General features: G+C 44.3%; 1 protein-coding gene across 1 annotated transcript in view; it reads right to left on the reverse strand.

Annotated features, from left to right (window-relative positions):
- The window catches only part of PITRM1 (pitrilysin metallopeptidase 1), a 59,462-nt gene that overhangs the window by 24,273 nt on the left and 13,157 nt on the right, over nucleotides 1-22,032 (reverse strand). Inside the window, exons 7-17 of the mRNA XM_032237077.1 lie at nucleotides 19,031-19,191; nucleotides 16,645-16,771; nucleotides 12,375-12,463; nucleotides 10,283-10,411; nucleotides 9,432-9,545; nucleotides 7,422-7,518; nucleotides 6,108-6,242; nucleotides 5,008-5,146; nucleotides 3,478-3,594; nucleotides 2,141-2,273; nucleotides 449-569 (exon numbers count right to left, since the gene is read on the reverse strand). Of these exons, the coding sequence (XP_032092968.1) occupies nucleotides 449-569; nucleotides 2,141-2,273; nucleotides 3,478-3,594; nucleotides 5,008-5,146; nucleotides 6,108-6,242; nucleotides 7,422-7,518; nucleotides 9,432-9,545; nucleotides 10,283-10,411; nucleotides 12,375-12,463; nucleotides 16,645-16,771; nucleotides 19,031-19,191 (1,362 nt within the window). The remainder of the gene's footprint in view (nucleotides 1-448; nucleotides 570-2,140; nucleotides 2,274-3,477; nucleotides 3,595-5,007; nucleotides 5,147-6,107; nucleotides 6,243-7,421; nucleotides 7,519-9,431; nucleotides 9,546-10,282; nucleotides 10,412-12,374; nucleotides 12,464-16,644; nucleotides 16,772-19,030; nucleotides 19,192-22,032) is intronic.

Genomic DNA, 22,032 nt, shown 5'->3' on the forward strand with positions numbered 1-22,032 from the left:
AATTGTAAGAGTGAACTGGCAATAGAACCAATTGTCCAGATGAATGTTGAATTTTCTTTTACATCTTGAATTTCGATGGAAGAGTGACTTGGTTTTTTGCATGGAAGAGCATCTGAGCCTTAAGAACTTAAACACACCCCATGGATATTGCACTTTCTATTCCAAATGCACTAGTCCCATATTATTTGCAAAACAATTGTTACAACATTGCTGACTGGTAGACCCGACTTATTATCCTCATATTGCAAATAGTGAGGGAATTAGGAAAACAAAGAGAAAAAAAAGCAAGTGAAAGAATTAAGAACTAGTTAGATAAGAGAAGGATGCCACTTATTGAATTAGGGTAAGAGTTTAATCTTGAGGTTTCCTAATTGGCAATTCTGTCTCAGCAAAATTTAGGTGGTTATCCATGTGCAACTGACCAGACCTTAACTGGGAATGGACTCACCTGTTCATACATGTCCAGATGGGAGTCATCTACACTGATATGTGGACTAACAGAAAGGCCACCTGTTTTCAGATCTATTTCCAAAGCCTGTTCTCGGTAGTTGAGTGCTCCACACCCCATCCTTATGGAAAAATAGGGAGAAAAGAACAAACTGGGTTCTAATACAGATTGTGTGGGTCTACAAATTATTCACTCTAGATGCTTGGGCTTTCATCCTAGGTAAACTCTATAATTATACCCAATGTTTAAAGTAAAGGTAAAGGTTCCCCTCGTACATATATGCTAGTCGTTCCCGACTCTAGGGGGCGATGCTCATCTCCGTTTCAAAGCCGAAGAGACAGCGCTGTCCAAAGACGTCTCTGTGGTCATGTGGCCGGCATGACTAAATGCCAAAGGTGCATGGAACACTGCTACTTTCCCACCAAAGATGGTCATTATTTTTCTACTTGCATTTTTACATGCTTCCGAATTGCTAGGTTGGCAGAAGCTGGGACAAGTAATGGGAGCTCACTCAATTACATGGCGCTAGGGATTCAAACTGCCAAACTACTGTCCTTTCTAATCGACAAGTTCAGCATCTTAGCCACTGTGTTCCTACCCAGACTAATATTTGTAGCAGCAAATTCTAATTGCAAGAAGGGAGCCATTCTTGGGCCTTGAATAATCCCAGTTTTTCCTGGAACTTGGCATCTCAACTGCCTCTTCACCCACTTGCCTTGTGCTTTTGCTAAGGGAAGCAATCCGTAGTTACACAGAGATTTTGACTGATGATGCTTGGAGCACTATGGCTTCCTTATGTGAAGTGTGACCGAGCCAAGTCAATTATAGTGCACAGGTACAGATGTGGCAGTACTAAAGAATACAGAATAAGAGTTGAAAGGAACTTCAGAGGTCTTCTAGTCCAGCTCCCCTTGAGCAGAAAACCCTTATACTACTCCAGACAAATGACTGTTCAATCTCTTCTCAAAAACCTGCAGTGGTGGAACACTCACATCTTCTGGAGGAAAGTTATTGTACTAATTGTTAATAGTTATCACTGTCAGGAAATTTGTCCTAAGTTCCAGGTTGGATCTCTCTTTGATAAGCTTTGATATGTTACTTCTTGTGCTGCTTTCAGATAATTTGGAGAATATATTGATCCCCGCTTCTTGTTGATACACCTAGTTCCCCTCAATCATTCATCATATGCTTTAATCATCTTTGTTGCTCTTCTATGCAATTTTTTCTAGGGTCTCAGCATCTTTGATGTCTTACCAATGCTTTATAATAGCGATAGCATTTAGAGTTATATACCGCTTCATAGTGCTTTTACAGCCCTCTCCAAGCGGATTACAGAGTCAGCCTACTGCCCCCAACAATCTGGGTCCTCATTTTACCTACCTCGGAAGGATGGAAGGCTGAGTCAACCTTGAGCCTGGTGAGATCTGAACTGCTGAAGTACAGATAGCAGTCAGCTGAAGTAGCCTGCTTTATAAAGTGGTTTATAAAGTGGTACGAACATGTCACATGATCTTGATAATATCCCTCTGAACAAAGTTGTGGCCATAATTGACCTTAATCCAACTCGGCTCCCAAACCAAGCCACTCATAACAATTCTGGCACGAAATAAGTTGGTGGAGAATATGATTTGGGTGGAAGACCAGGAAAATTCTCAGATAGAGACAAAGACTGCTTAAAAAGCTTGTTCTTACTTGGTGATGACACCACAAAAAAGTGGAACATAAGGCCGAAGCTCTTCTGGGAGTGTGTTCAGGCTGGAAATGGCTCTGAAATAAACTATGCCATTTGTGGGTTGAGCACAGTACTGGACAGGAACATCCTCAGCTACAGAAAAACAAGAAGAGATCACTTTACCAAATGATGTCGGAAACACTAAGACAATTCAACTTAAGTCCACATTAAGCTGCTTTGCCAAAACTCACTGATCTGCTCTTTTTCCTGTCCCTCATATCTATCATCCAACAATAGGGAAAGGACCACAGGTGCACAAAGCAATGGAACCTACCAGTACAGGTAATCCCTGGTTATGATGGCCAGGATTGCCCTTGGTAAGCAATTGTTGTGGCCCGCCAGCAGCCAGAGGAACTGGCAGCAGATTATGACAGTGAGGAGGTTGGGGAGGACCATGGGCCAGTCCTGGAGTCTGGGGAAGGCTCTGATGAGGGCTTTGTGTTGGAGGCAGAGAGGGGGCCAGGGCCATATGCCAGTTATCAGCTGCCTTCAGAGTCAGACATCGGTGAGGCAGACGAGCAGCTGGAGTCTGTTCCCAGTGTGCGCATGCGCAGAGTTGGCAGACAAAGGGAACAGCTAAAGAACAGGGAGTAAGGCCACAGGCGGATGATGAATGGCTACTCCCAGAGGACTTAAAAGGAGAGAAAGGGGATTGGGGTTTGCAGCAGACAATTAGTTCACTTAATTGGTTTGTGACTCCCTGAGACTTCTTGCCAAGTTATTGGCCTTTTAGCACTCCAACCCATATAAGGTCTGTGACTTTAAATCCTCCCTTGAAAGACTTTGCTGGATGTGAATGAGGACCATTCACACTGAATTAATAAAAGGGTATTTTGTCGGGACAAGGAATTTGCTTCGTGCTGACTGAGAGAAGCCTCGGTCAGAACAGTGATACAGGCATAAGGTGCAACACGCAGACCTAAAAGTGCAAAATCATGTTACTGTATCCCTCAGTGACAGCAGCTGCTGTTGTGACTCTAAGATTCATGGGTTATTAAAAGAGTCTCAGGTAAGGAACACAGGTATGCCCAGTAGAGATGAGGGCCTGAGAGGATTGGCCCAGGCTGAATGCAAGTGAGTTGTGAATGCAGGTAACAAGCTCTGTGTGCCACTTCAGGAACACTTCTCCTAGGTTTGACATTACGGCACTATCACATGTAAAAATTGTGGGCTGGGGATTGGTGGCAGTGAAGTCTACCCAGGAGGCTTGTAAAGTTCAGACTCTCTATTTTGTACTTAAGAGAATTTGATTTATTTTATTTGCATCCCTCACCCTCCATCCTTCAGTTCCCCTCACCTGCATGTGCCATCTCCAGTTCAGTAAACGGAATCCTTGGCTCAATATCTGAAACTTTTAGAGCAGGAAGACAGGAAGTATCTTGAGGCTTGCTTTGCAGATCAAGCAATTCCAAACCTGGCAGATCAAAGGGAACATCAATTTAGAAACTCTTAACAAATCCAAGTTACTCAAACTCCCCCACAAGGAAGGAAGGAAGGAAGCTTTGTAGCACAAGGATCTAATAATGTCCCCTAGGGACCCAATTTCAAGTCTTTAAAAAGGCTACTGATTATTTCAAAGACAAAGTGAAAAATAATAGCTGCGGGGTGTTCAAGAATCAGCTAAGTACCCAAAGGAGAGGAGAGGGAAAATAACACATAGGCTTGCAGCATGACACAAGCACCTGCTGGCTTCTAAAATTCTGATGGCTTTTTAATAGTAAAACAATTTTAAAGGTTACTTTTTGCCTCTTTCATGATGGTGCTTTTAACCTGCTTCAAAATCAAGAGCTAATGGGTTAGAGTTTTGAGGGTCGGGAATGCTCAAAAGGATTTATCCAGAGAAACAACTGGATTATTCTGCAAATCCCAGAATTCCCAGGAAGCTTGTTAGAAATGCATTCTGGGAGATGCAGGTTGGGGAAAAGCCCCTGCAGATATAATTCATCAGACATGGAACTCATCTGAAAAAATTAGGTCTATTTAATTTTACTGTCACTTTTTGTGCTCACTGGGAAAATAAATACCTTATTTTTCGGTGAATAAGACACTCCGGACTATAACACACACCTACTTTTTGGGGGGAGGAAAACAAGAAAAAAAATCTGCCTTTGCTTTCCAGCATCCAACCAGTATTCATCTGGCCCATTCACTGACGCCGCTGCCCCTTTGGCATTGTCTGTTCACCACTGGCATCACCCATTTGGCACGGCCCTTTCACTACTGGCATGGCCCATTCGGCACGGCCTATTCGCTGCCGCCCCTTTGGCAGGACTCGTTTGCTGCTGCTGTTTTCCACTGGCGTGGTCCATTCAGTGTGAGCCGTGGCCCGTTCACCACCAGCATGGCCAGTTCGCCACCGCCACCACCGCCATGGTGGCCAATTCTAGAACAGTTTATCACCGCCGCACCAACTCCCTATCCCCTTGCTGCAACATTTGCTGTACATGATGCATCAAAATTTTCACCAACTTTTTTTTTTTGGGGGGGGGGGAGGAAAGCGTGTCTTCTACTTTGAAAAATATGGTATATGGAGTAGCCAGGGGTGTAAGAGATCAAGACTGGGGAGTCCAGTTTCAATTGTCTCCCCCCTCCCTCTGTGGGTCCTTGATCATGCTGAGTAAGAAAAACATGATTATGTTCTCTGACCAGGCATTTAAAGATTAGGTGAAGTGACCAAGAGGTCAAGTGTTGAATCCAGAGAATGGAATGGAAAACAGTAAAAGTTTTTTTAAAAAGGCTTAGAAGAGAGACTGAAGAGCACTTCCTACTTGCAAAGCAAGTATTAATCAAACAAACAGGGCATTTTAATGATTCAGAAGACACCCACCTTTCTCATAGATTTGTTTCTTCTCTTCTTCTGAAAGGGCCTCAACCTTCTCTTTCAATTTGTCTGCTTCCATTGCTGCTTGCTTGTCATGGAAAGCCGCATCTGGACTCATAGAGAGTGTCAATCTGTGTGTGTTGTCCTTTGGCCAAGAAAGAATAATTCTAATCAGTGTTAAAACGATTTCTCTTTGTTCCTGACGCTGATCAACAACTGACATCAATTGACTTATTAATTTCAGGTAGTCCTTGACTTACTACCATAATAGAGTCCACACCACAGATGTCAAACTCACCGCGTCATGCTGCCATCACGTGATGTTTTGCAATGTTTTTCCCATACGTGGAGTTGGGAGGGGGGGTGCCACCTGCGCATGATGCATGCGGTCCATGGGCTGCCAGTTTGACACCCTTGGTCTACACAATTAGGTTGCAAGTCATGTTCATTGTAAAGTATGTCACCATGTGATTGACCCAATTTTAAGACCTTTTCGTGGTGGTCCATCATTGTTAATTGAATGCCATGATCACTAAGTGGATCTATTATTTGCCATAAGGCATCTCTGCCGAAAACTAGAAGGACATTCTAGGTTTTGGCAACAATGTCATAAACTGTGGCCGTGTGACTGCAGGACTCTGCAAATGGCCATAAATAGGGGTCACCTGACTCGGAGAATCAACATTTTGGACCAGGGTTGTAAATATCTTTTAGGAGATTCACTGGAATCTTAAACAGTCGCTAAGCAAATGACAATAAATTGAAGACTTATATATGGCATATGAAAACATTAAGGACTTCTCTTTGTAGCTCTACTAAAGGGAAGAAAACTCTACTAAAGAGAAGAAAATCAGAAGATGCACCAAATATCACCAAAGCATAGAATAGCCCAATATTAGCAAGAAGTCATGGAAGCTTTCAGAAGATACAGAATGATCTCTATGCAATGCAAAACCCCAATGCTTTGCATTGCACAAAGATCATTCTGTATCTGCTGAAAGCTCGCATGACTTATTGCTAGTGTTGGGCTCCTCCTATTGCCTGGCTACTCACTCTTAGAAACAGTATTAAAACCGGTCTTGAATAGGTTCAACTGACTTTAATACCTTGAAGTATTGTTTTACTTTTCTCTGCAGGAACTGGGGGTCCTCCTTAAGGCAATGCCTGAGCTGAGTTACTTTTCCTGCTATTTTCAAAAGATCAACAGGATCCCCTTCGTGGTTCCAGCAGGAGGCAATATTCTTAAAGGAAAAAAAGGGAAAGTTAGAAAAAAGAATGCAAATATTTCACATGAAGAACATTAAGACTACTGTTGCTCTAGAGTAGGGTGTAAAACTCAAAGCCCATGAGCCGGATGCAGGCTGCAGGGTGCTTAGATCTGGCCCATGGGACTTCCCTGGAAACAGCGCAATATCCATCTGTGGTGCCTCTGCCAGAGAAAACGACCATTGACTTACTGAACGGTCCTTCTATGTGCGCTGCGAGGGGAATCCAAGCATGGGTTAACTTTGTCCATTAGCCTAGAGACTGCGCTACATAATTGTTGACCACGCCTCCTCTGACTGGATAGTTCAGTTTTGTACGAAGGCTCAGCCAAACCAAGAGGTGAAACAATTGTCATGGAAGGCGGTAGCCAATGAGGTTTTGGCAACAATGTCATAAATTGTGGCCGTGTGACTGCAGGACCCAGCCTTAGGCCCTGGGTCTTTCCATCCTAGACCATCCAATTATTTTCAATGCGAAGGGAAACTCAGGTTTTTAGCAGATAGACTACAGATTGATGATACTTCTGAAAAGGACTGGACACTTTTTTAAAATATAAAGCTGCTTCACATGGGAAAGGTGATACATAATGGAGGGACTCTCTTGCCATTCCTCCTGCAGAGTGTGTGAAATTGTGGGACAATCAAGGAGCAAAAACAATTTGCCAACATCTAAGGCATCCATTTCTCCCTTTTCAAATTCATCCCAATCCACCAAGAGACTCTGCCCTAACCCATTTTAGAAATACATAATCTCAAGGACTGGTGCAGTTCTTGAGTCCATAATCAATTTTGACTTAGAGATGCTCCAGGAGAAATAATTATTATTGGCTGGAATCAAGCAATGTTTTTTTTCCTTCTTGACTGGACCATTCCACTTTGTTCAGAAGCGTCTCCTTCATATTCAAGCCTTAAGTTATTAGTAGGATTTCTGCAGTTCCTCAAAGAAGAACTTCAAGGTCATGGGCTCCAATGTATCTTGAATCTCTTACAAGAGATTCTGTGATGCATCTTTACTATTTACACTCTAGACTCGCATCCTAAAATCCTTTTGCAAATGCTTAAAAATTGTGCAGTGGGCACTATCCCATACAAACAATGTTTAAAAGGCTAGATTGCAGATGTTATGGCTGGTTTTATAGGAGGAGCATCACTTACTGAAGCCAAGGCAAGTCCAAAACGGGTTGACTGATGCTTCATCTGGATCTCAATTTTGTGGAGTAAAGCATCAATCTTTTCTTTCTCAAATCCATTCCTGAGGTTGAAAAGAAGACATTTAATTTTGTTCCAGAATCACAAGGATGAAATTCTCAATTTTCTGAATGAAATTTATTCATGTGGCACAGTCTATTCCCGTGATGGTGAACCTGCCAGAGGTGGCATGCAGCTGTGGACAGGCACACCATTGCCAGCTGCTCTTCCAGATTCCATTGTGTGCATGGGCGTCAGCCAGCTGCTCTCTTCTGAACAGGTTGCCTTGAGAAATTGTGAGTGGACCATCACTTAAGATTTTTAAGAAGAAACTGGACAGCCACTATAGGACAGTGACAGTTAACCTATTTGGTACCAAAAAGGTTAACCATCACTGGTCTATTCAATTATTACTGAAATATGTGGACGACATGTGGGGATGGATCCGATTTTGTTTTTAAAACAAAGGAATTAATTACAGGTAATCTTATGAATGTAACTGACCAGTAGATCCATTGCTAAGCAATGTGGTAATAAAAATCACATGACCACACCAACTTAGGACAGCAGTTCCTACAATTTCAGTTGAGGTTAAGCAAATTCCATGCAGCCCTTAAGCGAGATGTCACATGACTTCAACCTCAAACCTCCTGAGGTTTCCCCATTGACTTGGGTTCACATTACGACAAAGATGTTGTGATGGCCAGAACTTTTGAGAACAGATCGTAAGTCCCACTCATTCAACACCAGGATGGATAAAAATCGATGATTGAAGAATTTAAAAAAAAAATCATTTTTTTTTAATTTAAGAGAGATTTTTTATATTTTTATCAAATTTATTTTAATAAAATGTTTTTGGAGTAAAAATCAATCTATTGAAGATAAATTATTAATTTAGTTTATTCAGGATGAAACGGAGCTAAGTTATGTAGCATGAGTCTATATGCTGCAACTTTGGGACTGTTAGTGAGTCAACGGCGGATCCGAGGAGCTGCAAAGAGACAGAGATGACAGTTGCACTTTAAAAATTATGGTTTAAATCAACTTGATTTAAATCAAACCCAGCCTGTTCAACACAGTTGCTAATTGAGTGGTTGTTAAGTGAGAACTACCAGTAATGACATATAGTCAAGGCTATGGTTTTCCCAGTTGTAATGGATGGCTGTGAAAGTTGGATCATAAGAAAGGCTGAGCGCCAAAGAATTGAAGCCTTTGAACTATGGTGCTGGAGAAGACTCATGTGAGTCCCTTGGACTGCAAGGCAATCAAACCCTGACTGCTCTTTAGAAGGCCAGATCCTGAAGATGAAACTCAAATACTTTGGCAACCTAATGAGAAGGAAGGATTTACTGGAGAAGAGCCTAATGCTGGGAAAGATTGAGGGCAAAAGAAGAGGATAACAGAATGAGGTGACTGGATGGGGTCACTGAAGCAGTCGGTGTGAGCTTGAATGGACTCCAGAGGATAGTAGAGGATGTTACCAACATCCAAAAAGTCAAGTCATGTTACCAACTTAACCATGGCAAAAAGCTCATCAAACGGGACAGAATGCACTTAACTGTCTTAGTTAGCAATAGATATTTTGGTCTCAACTGCCATCATAAGTTGAGAACTCCCTGTTATGACATTTTAGCCATAAAGATCTGCATTTCTTCAGCTCAGTTTTTATTCTTTTTCTTCCTTTCAGGAACCATTCTTTAGCTTTCAGGTATTAACCGTACATCAAAGGGATACTCAAAGTTTACATATTCTTTTTGCCCTTTTTTATAAGGAGATTTGTAAATAGCAAAACCATCTCAAATCTTTTAAACCAGTTGGGAAAAGCAGTATAATTTAGAGGTTCTTTTTACCAACAGAGAAATTATGAACTCTTACCACTACTGTTGCAACTTTAAAGTAAGCAGCTAATATTTTTTTTACAAAATAAAAAAAACCAATATAGTACAAAAAATTCTGTTAATAAAAGCTTGTCCTTACTCAATAACTTCATCAATAGTTTTAGCAATAATTTGCTTTATGGTGTGTATGCTTTCTTCAGAAATCCCTTGAAGGCCTACAGTGAAATAAGCTTCTCGTGTAGAGGAGTTAATCCTAGAAACAGAGAGATAATACAAAAATCTTTACTTATTAGAATTTAAACATTGGGATTTTGACAAAAGAAACCCATTTCACATTTTGCAATAAACCTATCTGTGGTTTGACACAAATATGGGAATATGGTTTAGTGTCATGTAAACTAAACCATATGTAACGGCCAAGCTTCTAAGATGTATACAACAAGCTAAAAAACAAATATGGACCAGTCAGCAGATATGTATTGGGAAGAAAAGAAACTAGCTTTCTGGGAACAAACTTAAATCAAAATTAAACCATATTTCAGTAAACACATTCCTTTCAGCTACCAATTCAATGTGGGTGTGTGGATGTATGAAGTTTTAAGAGAAATTTTATATACAAGATTACGTTCATCTATGTTCTTATTCTGTGGGGGCGCAGTGGTTAGAATGTGGTATTGCAGGCTAACTCTGCCCACTGCCAGCAGTTTGATCCTGATGAGCTCAAGGCTGACTCAGTATTCTATCTTTCTATGGTCGATAAAATGAGGACCCAGATTGTTGGAGGCAATATGCTGACATTTGTAAATCACTCAGAGAGGGCCGTAAAGCACTACACACTACTGCCATCCTTCTAAACTCCCATTCAAAATTCCATGTGCATTTCACATCCCCAAAGCTTGGTTAGGCTCCTTTTCTAAACACCCCATTTAAGAAATCAAACTAAAATTTCAGTTACATCATTAAGACGCGTAGAAAGAACAATGTACTTACCCAACATCTGGTGAAAAATCTGTTCCGAGACCGGTTTCGATCAAAGCTTTATAAAATGGAGAATTTGGGCCACCAACCAATAGAGAAGACAGAAAGTTCAACATGAAGGTTTCAAAATTATCTGTAATACTAAACATAAAAGAAAAAAAAAAGTGAACACTGTGTACTCAATAGAGGTAGTTCTCGACTTACAACCATTTGTTCGATGACCATTCAAAGTTGCCAAAAAATAGCTTATGGCTGATTTCTACATGTCACGTGATCAAAATTAGGCACTTGGCAACTGGCATGTATTTATGACCATTGCACTGTCCTAAGGTCATATAATCACCATTTGTAATCTTCCCAGCTGGATCCCAACGAGCAAAATCAGTAATTCCTTAATTACTGCATATTTCACTTAACTGCAGTGATTCGCTTAACAAGCAATAAAATGGGACAAAGCTCATTTAACAATTGCCTTGCTTAGCAATGAAAAATTTTGTCTCTATTGTGGTCATATATCAAAGACTACCTGTACAGGTAGCAGTGCTATCATTTCTTGTTACAGAAGTTTTAGAAAAGCGCCAGACAATCTTCCTGAAGAACAAATATATTTCACGTTCTTCCCAAAATTTGAAATGGAATGGCTTAGTTAACGACAGAAAGCACATTTAATAGTGTTACAATTTTACTGAACCTAGTGCATTGGATTCCTAGGTCAAATTCAAGGTGCTGATTTTAGTCTGTAAAGCCCTACATGGCTTGGCACCTGGGTATTTACAGGACCTTTTCTAGATTGTACATAATAACAGAGTTGGAAGGGACCTTGTAGGTTATCTAGTTCCGTGACGATGAACCTATGGCATGCATGCCAGAGATGGCACGCAGAGCCCTCTGAGGGCATGCACGCGGTCATCAGCTGCACTTCATCAGCTGCACATCAGGTATGCATACATGCAGGGCCAGCTGTTCTCTTCCAGGTTCTGTTGCATGCATGAACACCAGCCAACTGGTCTTCGCGCATGCGCGAGATGGAACCCAAGGGTGCAGCTGGTGATGGCATGCATGTGACACAACCAGCTGCTCTCTTCTAGGTTCTGTTGTGCACATGTGCAAAGACCAGCTGGCTAGCAGAAGACAGCAGCTGGCCAGGCGTGCATGCGCACCGGTCCAGCTGCCCAGCATACAATGGAATCCAGAAGTGCAGCTGGCCACCGCGCGCTTGCACACCAGCCAGCTGCTTTCTTCTGGGTTTCAGTGCTCCAGTGGGTGCTCCTGTTTTGGCACTCAGTGCCGAAAAGGTTAACCATCACTGATCTAGTCCAACCTCTTGCTCAAGCAACAGACCCTACCTAAACCATTTCTGACAAGTGGCTATTCACAACTTCAGAAGCCACAGCCTCTGAAGGTAAGCTGTTCCATCAGTCGATTGTTCTCACTGTTATAAAGTTCCTCCTTATTTCTAGGTTGAATCTCTCCTCGATCAGTTTCCATCCATTATTCCTTATCCGGCCTTCAGGTGCTAGACAAGGCCGAATTGACCCATCCAATGTGCTCATTTTGAGAAGATCTAAACACTCAAATGGATAAGGTGCATACGAAACTCAGCACATGGCAGAAACGGTTGTCTCAGCACAAGGGACTGGGAGATGGTGCACAATTATATTGTTGAACAACTGTAGAACTTTAGGCTGAATTAATAGTAACAGCAATACCACTTAAGACTTATATACCACTTTACAGTGCTTTTCAGACTCCTGTAAGTGGTTTACAGAGTCAGCCTATTGACCCCGCCCCCCCAACAATCTAGGTCCTCATTTTACCGACCTTGGATGGCTGGAAGGCTGAGTCAACCTTGAGCTGGTAAGGATCGAACTGCTGGCAGTCAGCGTAAGTAGCCTGCAGTATTGCATTTTAACCACTGCACCACCACGGCTCAGTTAGGTTAAAGTTACGATACGCAGTTGAAGGCCAGAAGATAACCCCTAACAACTATCACCATTATTTCCCAAGTTTTTTTCATAACAGAAAACATTGAATGGAATCCTCAGCTGCATAGAGGAATATGATTCTGTTTAGATAAATAAGTCTACTATTCCCAGTTACGTACTCTGCTAGGAGGTAGCTGACGCTGACCATCGTCTGCTTCTTTGAGTCAGTAGCCAAGGAATCTGCAGCACATGTCACAGAATGTTCCCTCTGCAAAACAAACAAACAAATGACTAGCAAAGAGGACATTGTCTTTATCCCAAGTATTTTACGATCATTTTGCCAAAATCCGGCACTTACCGTATTTTTCGGAGTATAAGACGCACCCCCCCCGGCCGCCTAAAAGAGTGTGGAAATGTTGGTGCATCTTATACACCAAATACAGCTATTTTTGGCCTCCCGAAGCCCTGCTCCTGCATCCCATTTTTGTGAAAAACGGGGGAATTTTTGCCTTCCCCAACCCCCCAGAAGTACTCTGCAGGCTTAAGCAAGGCTGGGGGAAGGGAAAAACGGCCTCTGCTGAAGCCTGCATAGTGGACCTGGGAGGCAGGGAGGATAAACACTTTTTTTCCTGACTTACCTCTTTGAAATCTTGAAGCGTCTTATACACCGGTGCGTCTTATAGTCTGAAAAATACGGTACTTCCCGTTTTCTGGGAAACTGTGCCATAACAAACAACGAGTTGACTTAATAATGGTAAAGTTCACAATTATGACTCCCACATTAGCTTATAGTCACAGCAAAAAAAAAAAAAAGTAAAACCGCGGCAAATCTATTTTATGTCTGCTATGACTTATAACCTAATAGGCAGGTTTCATTGTGGTTGTAATTAGAGGGCTAGCTGTATGCTCCTGGCCAAAAGGCACAAAGTATGGGAATGATCCTGTCTGGTACTAGCCTTTGGTAGTAAGCTAGCCTTAAGCTAGATAATGCTGAGGAACTGGAAAAAGTCCAGCAGAAAAGCAACAAAAAGAGTAAGGGACTTAGAAGCTGAATCCTATGAAGAGTGCTTGAAGGAGTTTAAAGAGAAGACTAAGTGAAAACAAGATGGAAGAAAAAGTACTGTATTTCTTAGACTATAAGACACCCTGGACTATAAGACGCACCTACCATGGGAAAACAAGAAAAAAAATCTATCTCTGCCTCCTAGCATCCATCCAGTACTCATCTGGCCCATTCGCCATGGCCTGTTTGCCGCTGCGGCCCATTCGCCACCATCACAACAGCCTGTTTGGCACATCCCATTTGCCTCCTCCGCTGCTTCACTGCGGCCTGTTGGCCACCAGCAGTGTGGCCCATTCGGTGCCACAGTCCATTCACCACTGCGGCCCATTCTAGAACCCCTGATTAATGCCGCACCAACCCTCCTCCCCCACGACAATATTCGCTGTATAAGACACACAGACTTTTCCACCCACTTTTGAAAGGGGGGGGCGTCTTATACTTCAAAAAATACGGAAAATTTATTCACATTAACAGAAGCTTTGCACTGAGATATCCACACTTGAACTAAGGAAGAATTTCTTGATTGTTAAGACTATTAAAACAATGGAACATCTTGGCTTGTGAAATTATGGGAGTTCCATCGTTTGAGGTTTTCAAAAAAAGACTGGATTGACATTTGTCCAGAATGAAACGAGGATTCCTGCATTGCTACAGAAAATTTCCAGGCCTCTTCCAACCTCTAAGTCCAAGTAGTCAAGTCTTTTTTCATCCCTGAACTGCAACTGACATATATTTCCTGTAGGTTAAGATAGACAAGCCCAGAAGGGTGGGGTTCTCTGTAATGGTACCCAAGTTCTAACATTCTTTATCAGTAAAGTTCTCCATTTAATATTATGATGAATGAGAAGCTAGGCCCCAGCAAGTAAGACGAAGCAATGTCTTCTCCTAAAACTGGAGCTAGAGAAATGTAGAAGCCCACTCTTTCCTCCACCACAGAGTATACATGGAGAGGTTCACTGGAATACGTAAAGCAAGGTTCATGTTGTAGTCTTTTTTCTTTTTCTACCACCCTCTTCCCAAAATGATGGTGGAAACACCTAACAGTTCTGAGATCTACAAACAGGTGATAAGAAGAATGGAATTGTTATATATGTATACCCGTAAAAGGCGGATGTATATTAAAATTATTAATATGACAGATGTTTATCGGAATGGAATTATTGATGCCATCAATATTAAATAGATTTTGCTCAGGTGCTGAAATACACCATTGAAGCAAAGTGGAGAGAGTGGAAGAGAGAAAGAGAGAGGAAAGGAGGAAGAGAGGGGCTAGGAGAGAGGGAAGAGAAGGGAGGAAAAGAGTAGGAGAGAAAGAGAGGAAAGAGGAGAGAGAGAAGGAGAGGAAAGAGGAGAAGGAGAGAGGAAGGGGAAATAGAGAAGAGAGGGGTGGTAGAGGGAAGAAAGGAGGTAGGGAGGAAAGAGGGAGAGGAGGCAAGATGGTGGTAGATAGGGCACAATATGATTATGGAAAGGAGAGCAAATGATACCGTGTTTCCCCGAAAATACAACATGTCCTGATAATAAGGCCATGCCACATTTTTCTGGTGAGCAAAAATATAAGCCCTCGCCCGCAAATAAGCCCACTGGACAATCCCCCACCTGCGGCCAAGCAAAGTGCCGCTCACCAACCTACCAGTATCCCGAAGGTGCCAAGCTGTGGGAACTGGGGGGAGGAGGCAAAGGTGATCACATTGTGTGGCGCTTTCAGGAAAACGCTAGGTTGGTGAGCAACACTATGCCCAGCTGAAGAGGGGGGTTGCTAGGTGGCTGCTCTCTTGCGAGTGGCCTTCCAAAGAGCCAGGCACAGCCTCATGGGCGAATGGCTGTGTTGCGCTGTCGCAGCAGTGCAACACAACAGCCATGAAGTGGACACGCTTACGAGCAGCCACCCAGTAAACTCCCTTTCCAGCCGGGCACAGCAGCATTCATTGGCCTAGGGTTATCGCCAAGTTGTGTGAGCTCCTGTTCGCCGGTGCCCAGCTCCCGCAGCTTGGTGCATTCAAAATGCCAGTGAAAGGCGCTCTGCATGGCTAGAAAGGGGGATTGCGTGAGCGGCTGTTCCGCTCTCACTCCTCCCAGTCTCACGATGCCCTGGCTTAGCTCTCCCCACAGAGCCAGAGCACTTCTGCTGCCGCCATCCCAACATGGCTTTTTCGGTGGCTTCCAAACCGAGTCTTCCGGCAGTGGCTGCTCTGGGCGTATGCTCTATGGTTGTGGGCCAGCTGCCAGCAGAGCAGAGAGCGGAGAGCGGAACAGCCACTCGCGCAAACCCCCTCTGCAGTCATTCACTGGTATTTCGAAGGCGCCCAGCTGTGGGAACTGGGCAGTGGCGAACAGGCACTCATGCAGCTTGGCGATACTCCCAGGTCAGTGAATGGTGTAGTGCTCGGCTGGAAAGCGGGTTTGCCGGGTGGCTGCTTGTGAGCGTGGCTACTTTATAGCTGTTTTGTTGCGCTGGTGCGACAGCGCAACACAGCCATTTACCCATGAGGCTGTGCCCGGCTCTTTGGGAGCCCACTCGCAAGAGAGCAGCCGCCCGGCAACCCCAAAACAATAAACCCTCCGCTCATAAGGCCCAAGCCATATTTTGTGGGTAAAAAGAAAATAAGTCCCTGTCTTATTTTCGGGAAAACACGGTAGTGTGGGTTGATGGTAAGAAGAACTGACATAATATTGGATAATACAAAATAGTGTTGATTAAGATGTAATAGTATCACTCGTGGGTTCCGGATTCCGTTTCAACTGGTATGGTTGGAACGGCCCCAGCATCACCCACATGAACATGTGTGCGGTGCGCACATGCGTTGTAGCTGCAAATGACGCTTCCACAAGCCTTGCGATGCTCCAGCTGCTCGGTGGAGCGTCACACAGGTACTGTACGTGCCATGCACATGTGCGGAAGTGTCCAAAGCTTTAAAACATGGTAAGAAGCTCGGGCGGGCGGGCGGGCGGGCCCTTCGGAGCACCATACCAGAATGGTACCCAATGCTCAGGGCAGGTTCTGGTATGCCTGTACCGGGACATACCGCCTGCAACCCCACCACTGAATGGTATAATTGTGATTACTTGTATGAAAATAAAAATAAACTTTTTTAAAAAAATAGGTGATAAGGAGATCACATTCCTCTATTAACTCCTTTGACTGGGCAGCATCTCCTCATGGTTTTAGGAAGCATCTTTTCCAACTCTTGCTATTTCACCTTTCTCAACTGAACATACAGATATGGAACTTAAGAATACTGCCTACACCCAAAGGATGAAATTATTGCCTTAAGACATTTGCATCTGGACAGGTTCTACCACTGATGAAGCCAGCTCTTCCCCAAGCAACAGATTTAGTAGAAATCCCTAGGGCATTCAAATACCACAAAGAAATCAAAACTCACAGGCTTGTCCCAGATTTGCTGGGATGGGACAGTAGTGTTTGGTTCAATTTTCTGGAATTTACACAGAGCTTCCTCATGGATTTGTTTCAAATGTTGTTCCAGTGGAAAGTCCCCGTAAGTGAAGAATCTACAGTGGAAGATAAAAGTATTTATTATTAGAGGCCCGGGGGGCAGGGGGAGAACAGGGATGGGGACCCTAAATTTCCTATTTATATACATAGGAGAAAACAGTTATCACACAGGGTAAGGTGTGTTCCAAGTTGATAGCTTATTCTATAAGGTAACTATTCCCCTCCCCCGTATGTGCTAGTCATTCCTGACTCTAGAGGGCAGTGCTCATCTCCGTTTCAAAGCCGAAGAGCCGGAGCTGTCCGAAAACATTCTCTGTGGTAATGTGGCTGGCATGACTAAACACCGAAGGCGCATGGAACGCTGTTATCTTCCCACCAAAGGTGGTTCCTATTTTTCTACTTGCATTTTTACGTGCTTTCAAACTACTAGGTTGGCAGAAGCTGGGACAAATAACGGGAGCTCACTCCGTTATGCGGCGCTAGGGATTTGAACCACCAACTTTTCTGATCGAAAAGCTCAGCATCTTAGCCACTGAGCCACCGCGTCCCTTATAGCTTATTCTACACTATCATGTTAAATATTGCCCTAAAGCAGTGTTTTTCAACTTTGGCAACTTTAAGATATGTGGACTTCTGTTCCCAAGATTCCCATGCTAGCATGCTGGGGCAAGGAATTCTGGGATTAGAAGTTCACACATCTTAAAACAGTGTTCTACATGAACTACTGAAAACCTTGGCCTTCAGGTCTTGCTGAAGGGATGAGAGAGCTAAGGTCCACCAATCAAAAATTTCCAGTTCTGCTATGACCTCTATTTAAGAGCACCTTTTTTTCCTTGCAGGTACATGTAAAAGGGATAGAGATGAGACATTCCTGAACATCCTTTGCATATACAAATCAATATGTTCATTATTTATTCATGTGGAAAAGAAATAAGCATATATTTCCCTCTCACTTAATGGCTCTGGATAGCTTGCAAAGAGACTATAAACATAATCATAATCACAACCTAGTTAAAAGAAGAAAACATGAAATAATAAAAAGCAGAAATGGACATATTAGAAGCAAGTCAAGATGCTCTGAGCTACCCTGAGACAGTAAGAAGACTCAATTCAGCTTTGGTGGCCCTTTGTCTCAGGGCAGAAAGCAGAATTAATTGCTAAAATTTTTAAAGAAAGCCATTTATTGTGTCTGTACTGGCATTTCTTCAAATAGTCCACTCATGTGATGCACATCCTTGCAATTAAACAGTTTCAATTAATCAGTTTCCCTAAACAAGAGTTTTATTAACTTCCAGGCCAGAATTTTTAAACAATCTTCATCTTTTCTTAATACCCTAGACCTACATTGTTGGTTCCAAAGAGATTTATCGTATTTTTTGGAGTATAAGACACACATTCCCCCCCCCCCCACACACACACACTAAAAGAGGGTGAAAATTTTGGTGCGTCTTATACACTGAATGTAGCCCCACTCACTCACCGTCCTCTACCCTTTGGCCTCTGCCTCCCAGCAATTTACCTCCTTCCAGCAAATAGGGAAAATGGGACTTGCGGAGGCTGCAATAGTCTATAGCAATCCCTGCAGCCTGAAACAGCTGATGATCGGGAGGTTCTCTTAAACTGAAAGTGAAACTTGCTGTTTGCTCCATGAGGCAAACTACTGGGAGGCAGAAGCAGATTTTTTTTTCTTGTGCTAATCAGGCTGTTTGCTGCAAGAAGGTAAGTCAGTAACTATAAATGCCTATAGAATGTTCAAATTATTAGACTTATTTTTTAAAGACTGCTTTATTGTAGTTCTAGACAGCTTAACAAAATGAAGAAGCTTTTTTTTTAAAAAAAAAAAATGCTTGATCTGAAGAGGCCCAGTGCTCTTGTATCTTCTTTTAAATAGCAGAGAATAACTATACTTTCAGAAAGCGCATCAATTTTAACAGCATCTGTACTAGTCTGAAATGTAACACTATAAGCAGTGTATATTGTCTGTACTGTTTGCTGTTTGTTGCAAGGAGGCAAATTGCTGGGAGGCAGAAGCAGATCCCCCCCCCCATTGTTTTCCTTCCCAAAAGCTAGGTGTCTTATACTTTGGAGCGTCTTATACTCCGAAAAATGTGGTAGCTATGATTAATAAGAGACCTAGCTTAATTTAGAGAAAAAGGATCTGGCAAACCAGCATATCCAAAATATTATTTGGATAACAGAATACAAAAATCAAAGCTATATTTGCTATCTTGAGTTCCGTCATTAGCTGAGTGGCCAAGCAATTAATTATTATTAATCTTCCAATTTTCCCTTCCTTTCCTCTTTCTTTCTGATACCTTGCATTGCTGGGATGATAATGAGTAGCATGGAAGTGCTTCAGTTGTTCCCAGGAGAGATCAGGGATCTTCAATGGATCACCACCAGACACAACAGCATATGTGTGATCAGGAAGAATCTTGTTTTGAAGGTGCTGAGAGAAAACTCTCTCATTATCTGCCTTAAAATAAATATTTTATTGAACAAGAATAAATGAACAGATCATCTATGGTCAAACTCTATCTTATATCAGAACACCTCTGAGGATTGGTGCCTGATTATCTGTAGGGCTGCAAAGGTCACAGGTGGTCCTTGACTTACAACAATGTGCTTAGTGATAGTTTGAAGTTACGACGGCACTGAAAAAAGTTACATGGCCCTTTTTCATGCTTATGACCACTGCACATTATCAAAATTCAGCCACTTGGGAACGGTGCTACTAACTTAACAACTGCAAAGATTCACTTAACAATTGTGACAAGAAAGGTTGTAAAATGACCGTTGTCTTACCTGAACGGTCCTTCTATGGGTGCTGCGTAGGGAATCCAATCATGGGTTAACTTAGCCTTCTAGCCTTGAGACTGAGTATGTAAATTTCAAAGTCACGCCTCCTCTGACTGGACTTCCGTTTCCTTTCAGTTCTTTACGAAGTCCACCGAAGGAGCATTATGTCAAACATCAATCAAGCCGCAAGTCATCCGGTACTACATAGTCAAGTCCAGTCAGCAACCAGAAGTCACAGAGTCACGATCAAAACGGAGCCCTGACCAGCCGAAACTGCGGGCGGGTTTGGATTCCCTACGCAGCACCCATAGAAGGACCGTTCAGGTAAGACAACGGTCATTCTCCTGTGTGCTGCTTCGGGAATCCAATCATGGGATATGCCAAAGCAATTAAGTCCCAGGGCGGGAGCTAGGCTGGTCAGGCTCCTCCGCAGACGGAAGGACCCTTTGCAACACTCTCCGCCCAAAGGATGCCTCAGCCGAGGCAAAGACATCAATCTTGTAGTGGCGAATAAAAGGTGAGGGGGACGCCCAGGTGGCCGCCCTGCAAATCTCTTCTACAGACGCTTGCGTCGCCCAGGCCGCTGTGGTGGCCGCACTCCTGGTGGAATGAGGAGTGATTCGCCTTGGAACCGGTGTGGAGTGGGTGTCATACGCCAATGCAATGCAAGCTTTCAACCATCGGCCGATGGTGTGGGAGGACACCTTCTGTCCCATTGAAGACGGCTGGAAGGAAACGAACAGAGCTTCCGATCTTCGGAACGACGCAGTGCGCTTCACATAGCGACGAAGAGCTCTGCGAACATCCAGATGGTGCCACTGGCGTTCCTGCGGATGAGACGGGTGAGGACAAAAGTCCGGCAGGACAAGTTCTTGAGTCCTGTGAAACAATGAGCTTATCTTTGGAAGAAAGGTCGGATCCAAACGAAGCACTACCTTGTTCGGGTGGAAGATGCAAAGATCCGCACGAACAGAAAGGGCTGCTAGCTCCGACACCCTCCTGGCCGATGTTATGGCCACCAGGAAGGCTGTCTTGAGTGTCAATAAACGGAGGCTGATGGAATGGATAGGCTCAAAGGGGGCAGCTGTCAGGGCCCTGAGAACCAAGGTCAAATCCCACGTGGGATAACGGTGTACCGTCGGCAGTCGTAAGTTGGAAGCACCCTTAAGGAAGGTTCGAACTCGCGAGTGCTGAGATAAGGAGCGGCCTTGGCCACCCCCGACCACCGTCGACAAGGCTGTGACCTGACGGCGAAGCGTGTTTGGCGCCAACCCCTTGTTGAGGCCGGACTGCAAGAAATCCAGAACTTGTGGCACCGAGGCCTTGATGGGATCGACCCCGGTGCGCCGGCACCACCGACAGAAGGCCTGCCAGGTAGCCTCGTAAATATGGGTAGTCGACGGGCGACTTGAATTGTAGAAATGACTTCGTCCGAATAGTGAAGGGCCGCTAGCATCTCCCGCTCACGTGCCACACGGCTAACTGCAACAGCTGAGGGCCCGGGTGCCGGAGAGCTCCTTGGTTGAGCTGAATCTGGTCGTCCGGAATCCTCCAAGGACGCGAAACGGACAGATGGACGAGGTCCGCGTACCAGGGACGACTGGGCCACATCGGAGCGACCAGCAGTACTTCCGCCTGTTCTGCCAAGATCTTCTGAACGACCGACGGAAGGATCGTGAGAGGAGGAAAGGCATAAAGAAGGCCGGCCGGCCAACGACTGCGTAGAGCGTCTACTCCCTCCGCCCCCGGAGTCTGGTATCGGGAGTAAAACCGGGGAAGTTGCGCGTTGTGCGGGTGAGCAAACAGATCCACCTCGGGTAGGCCGAAGCGGCGTGAGAGTTCCTGGAAGAGAATGGGGTGGAGCTGCCACTCCCCCTGATCCACAGTCGCTCTGCTCAGCCAGTCCGCCTGAGTGTTGGCTTTGCCCGAGATGTGCTCCGCCCGAATCGATGAGAGTCTGGGCTCCGCCCAATGGAACAACCTTTCCGCTTCCAGCATCAGAGCTCTGGACTGTGTTCCCCCTTGGCAGTTGATGTGGGCCTTGGAGGCCACATTGTCGGTCAAAATTAACACATGGCAATGAGATACAATGTCCCGAAACTCCAGGAGAGCTAGACGGATGGCCCGCAACTCCAGCCAGTTTATGCTGTTCGCCAGCTCCTGATCTGACCAGCGACCTTGGGCCACCCTGTCCAGGGCATGGGCCCCCCATCCAAATAAACTGGCGTCCGTTGTAACTTGAACGCGGTCCGGCTCCTTGAATGGGCATCCCCGGAGGAGCCTGGACGACATCCACCAACGCAGGGACCGCCTGGCCTTGCCCGGGAGCTGCACCTTGATGTGGGAAAGACTGGTATGCGCTCTCTGGAAGGGCAGTAGAAACCACTGGAGAGGACGCGCATGGAACCTGGCCCAGGGCACCACGCCGAAGCAGGAGATCATCTTCCCTAGCAGTTTGGACAGCGACAGCAGCGGTACTCGCCGTTGAGATAGCACATGATGCGCCAGGTGGTATATG

Source organism: Thamnophis elegans, chromosome Z, assembly GCF_009769535.1.
Source record: "Thamnophis elegans isolate rThaEle1 chromosome Z, rThaEle1.pri, whole genome shotgun sequence".
In the NCBI taxonomy this organism is placed as follows: Eukaryota; Metazoa; Chordata; class Lepidosauria; order Squamata; family Colubridae; genus Thamnophis; species Thamnophis elegans.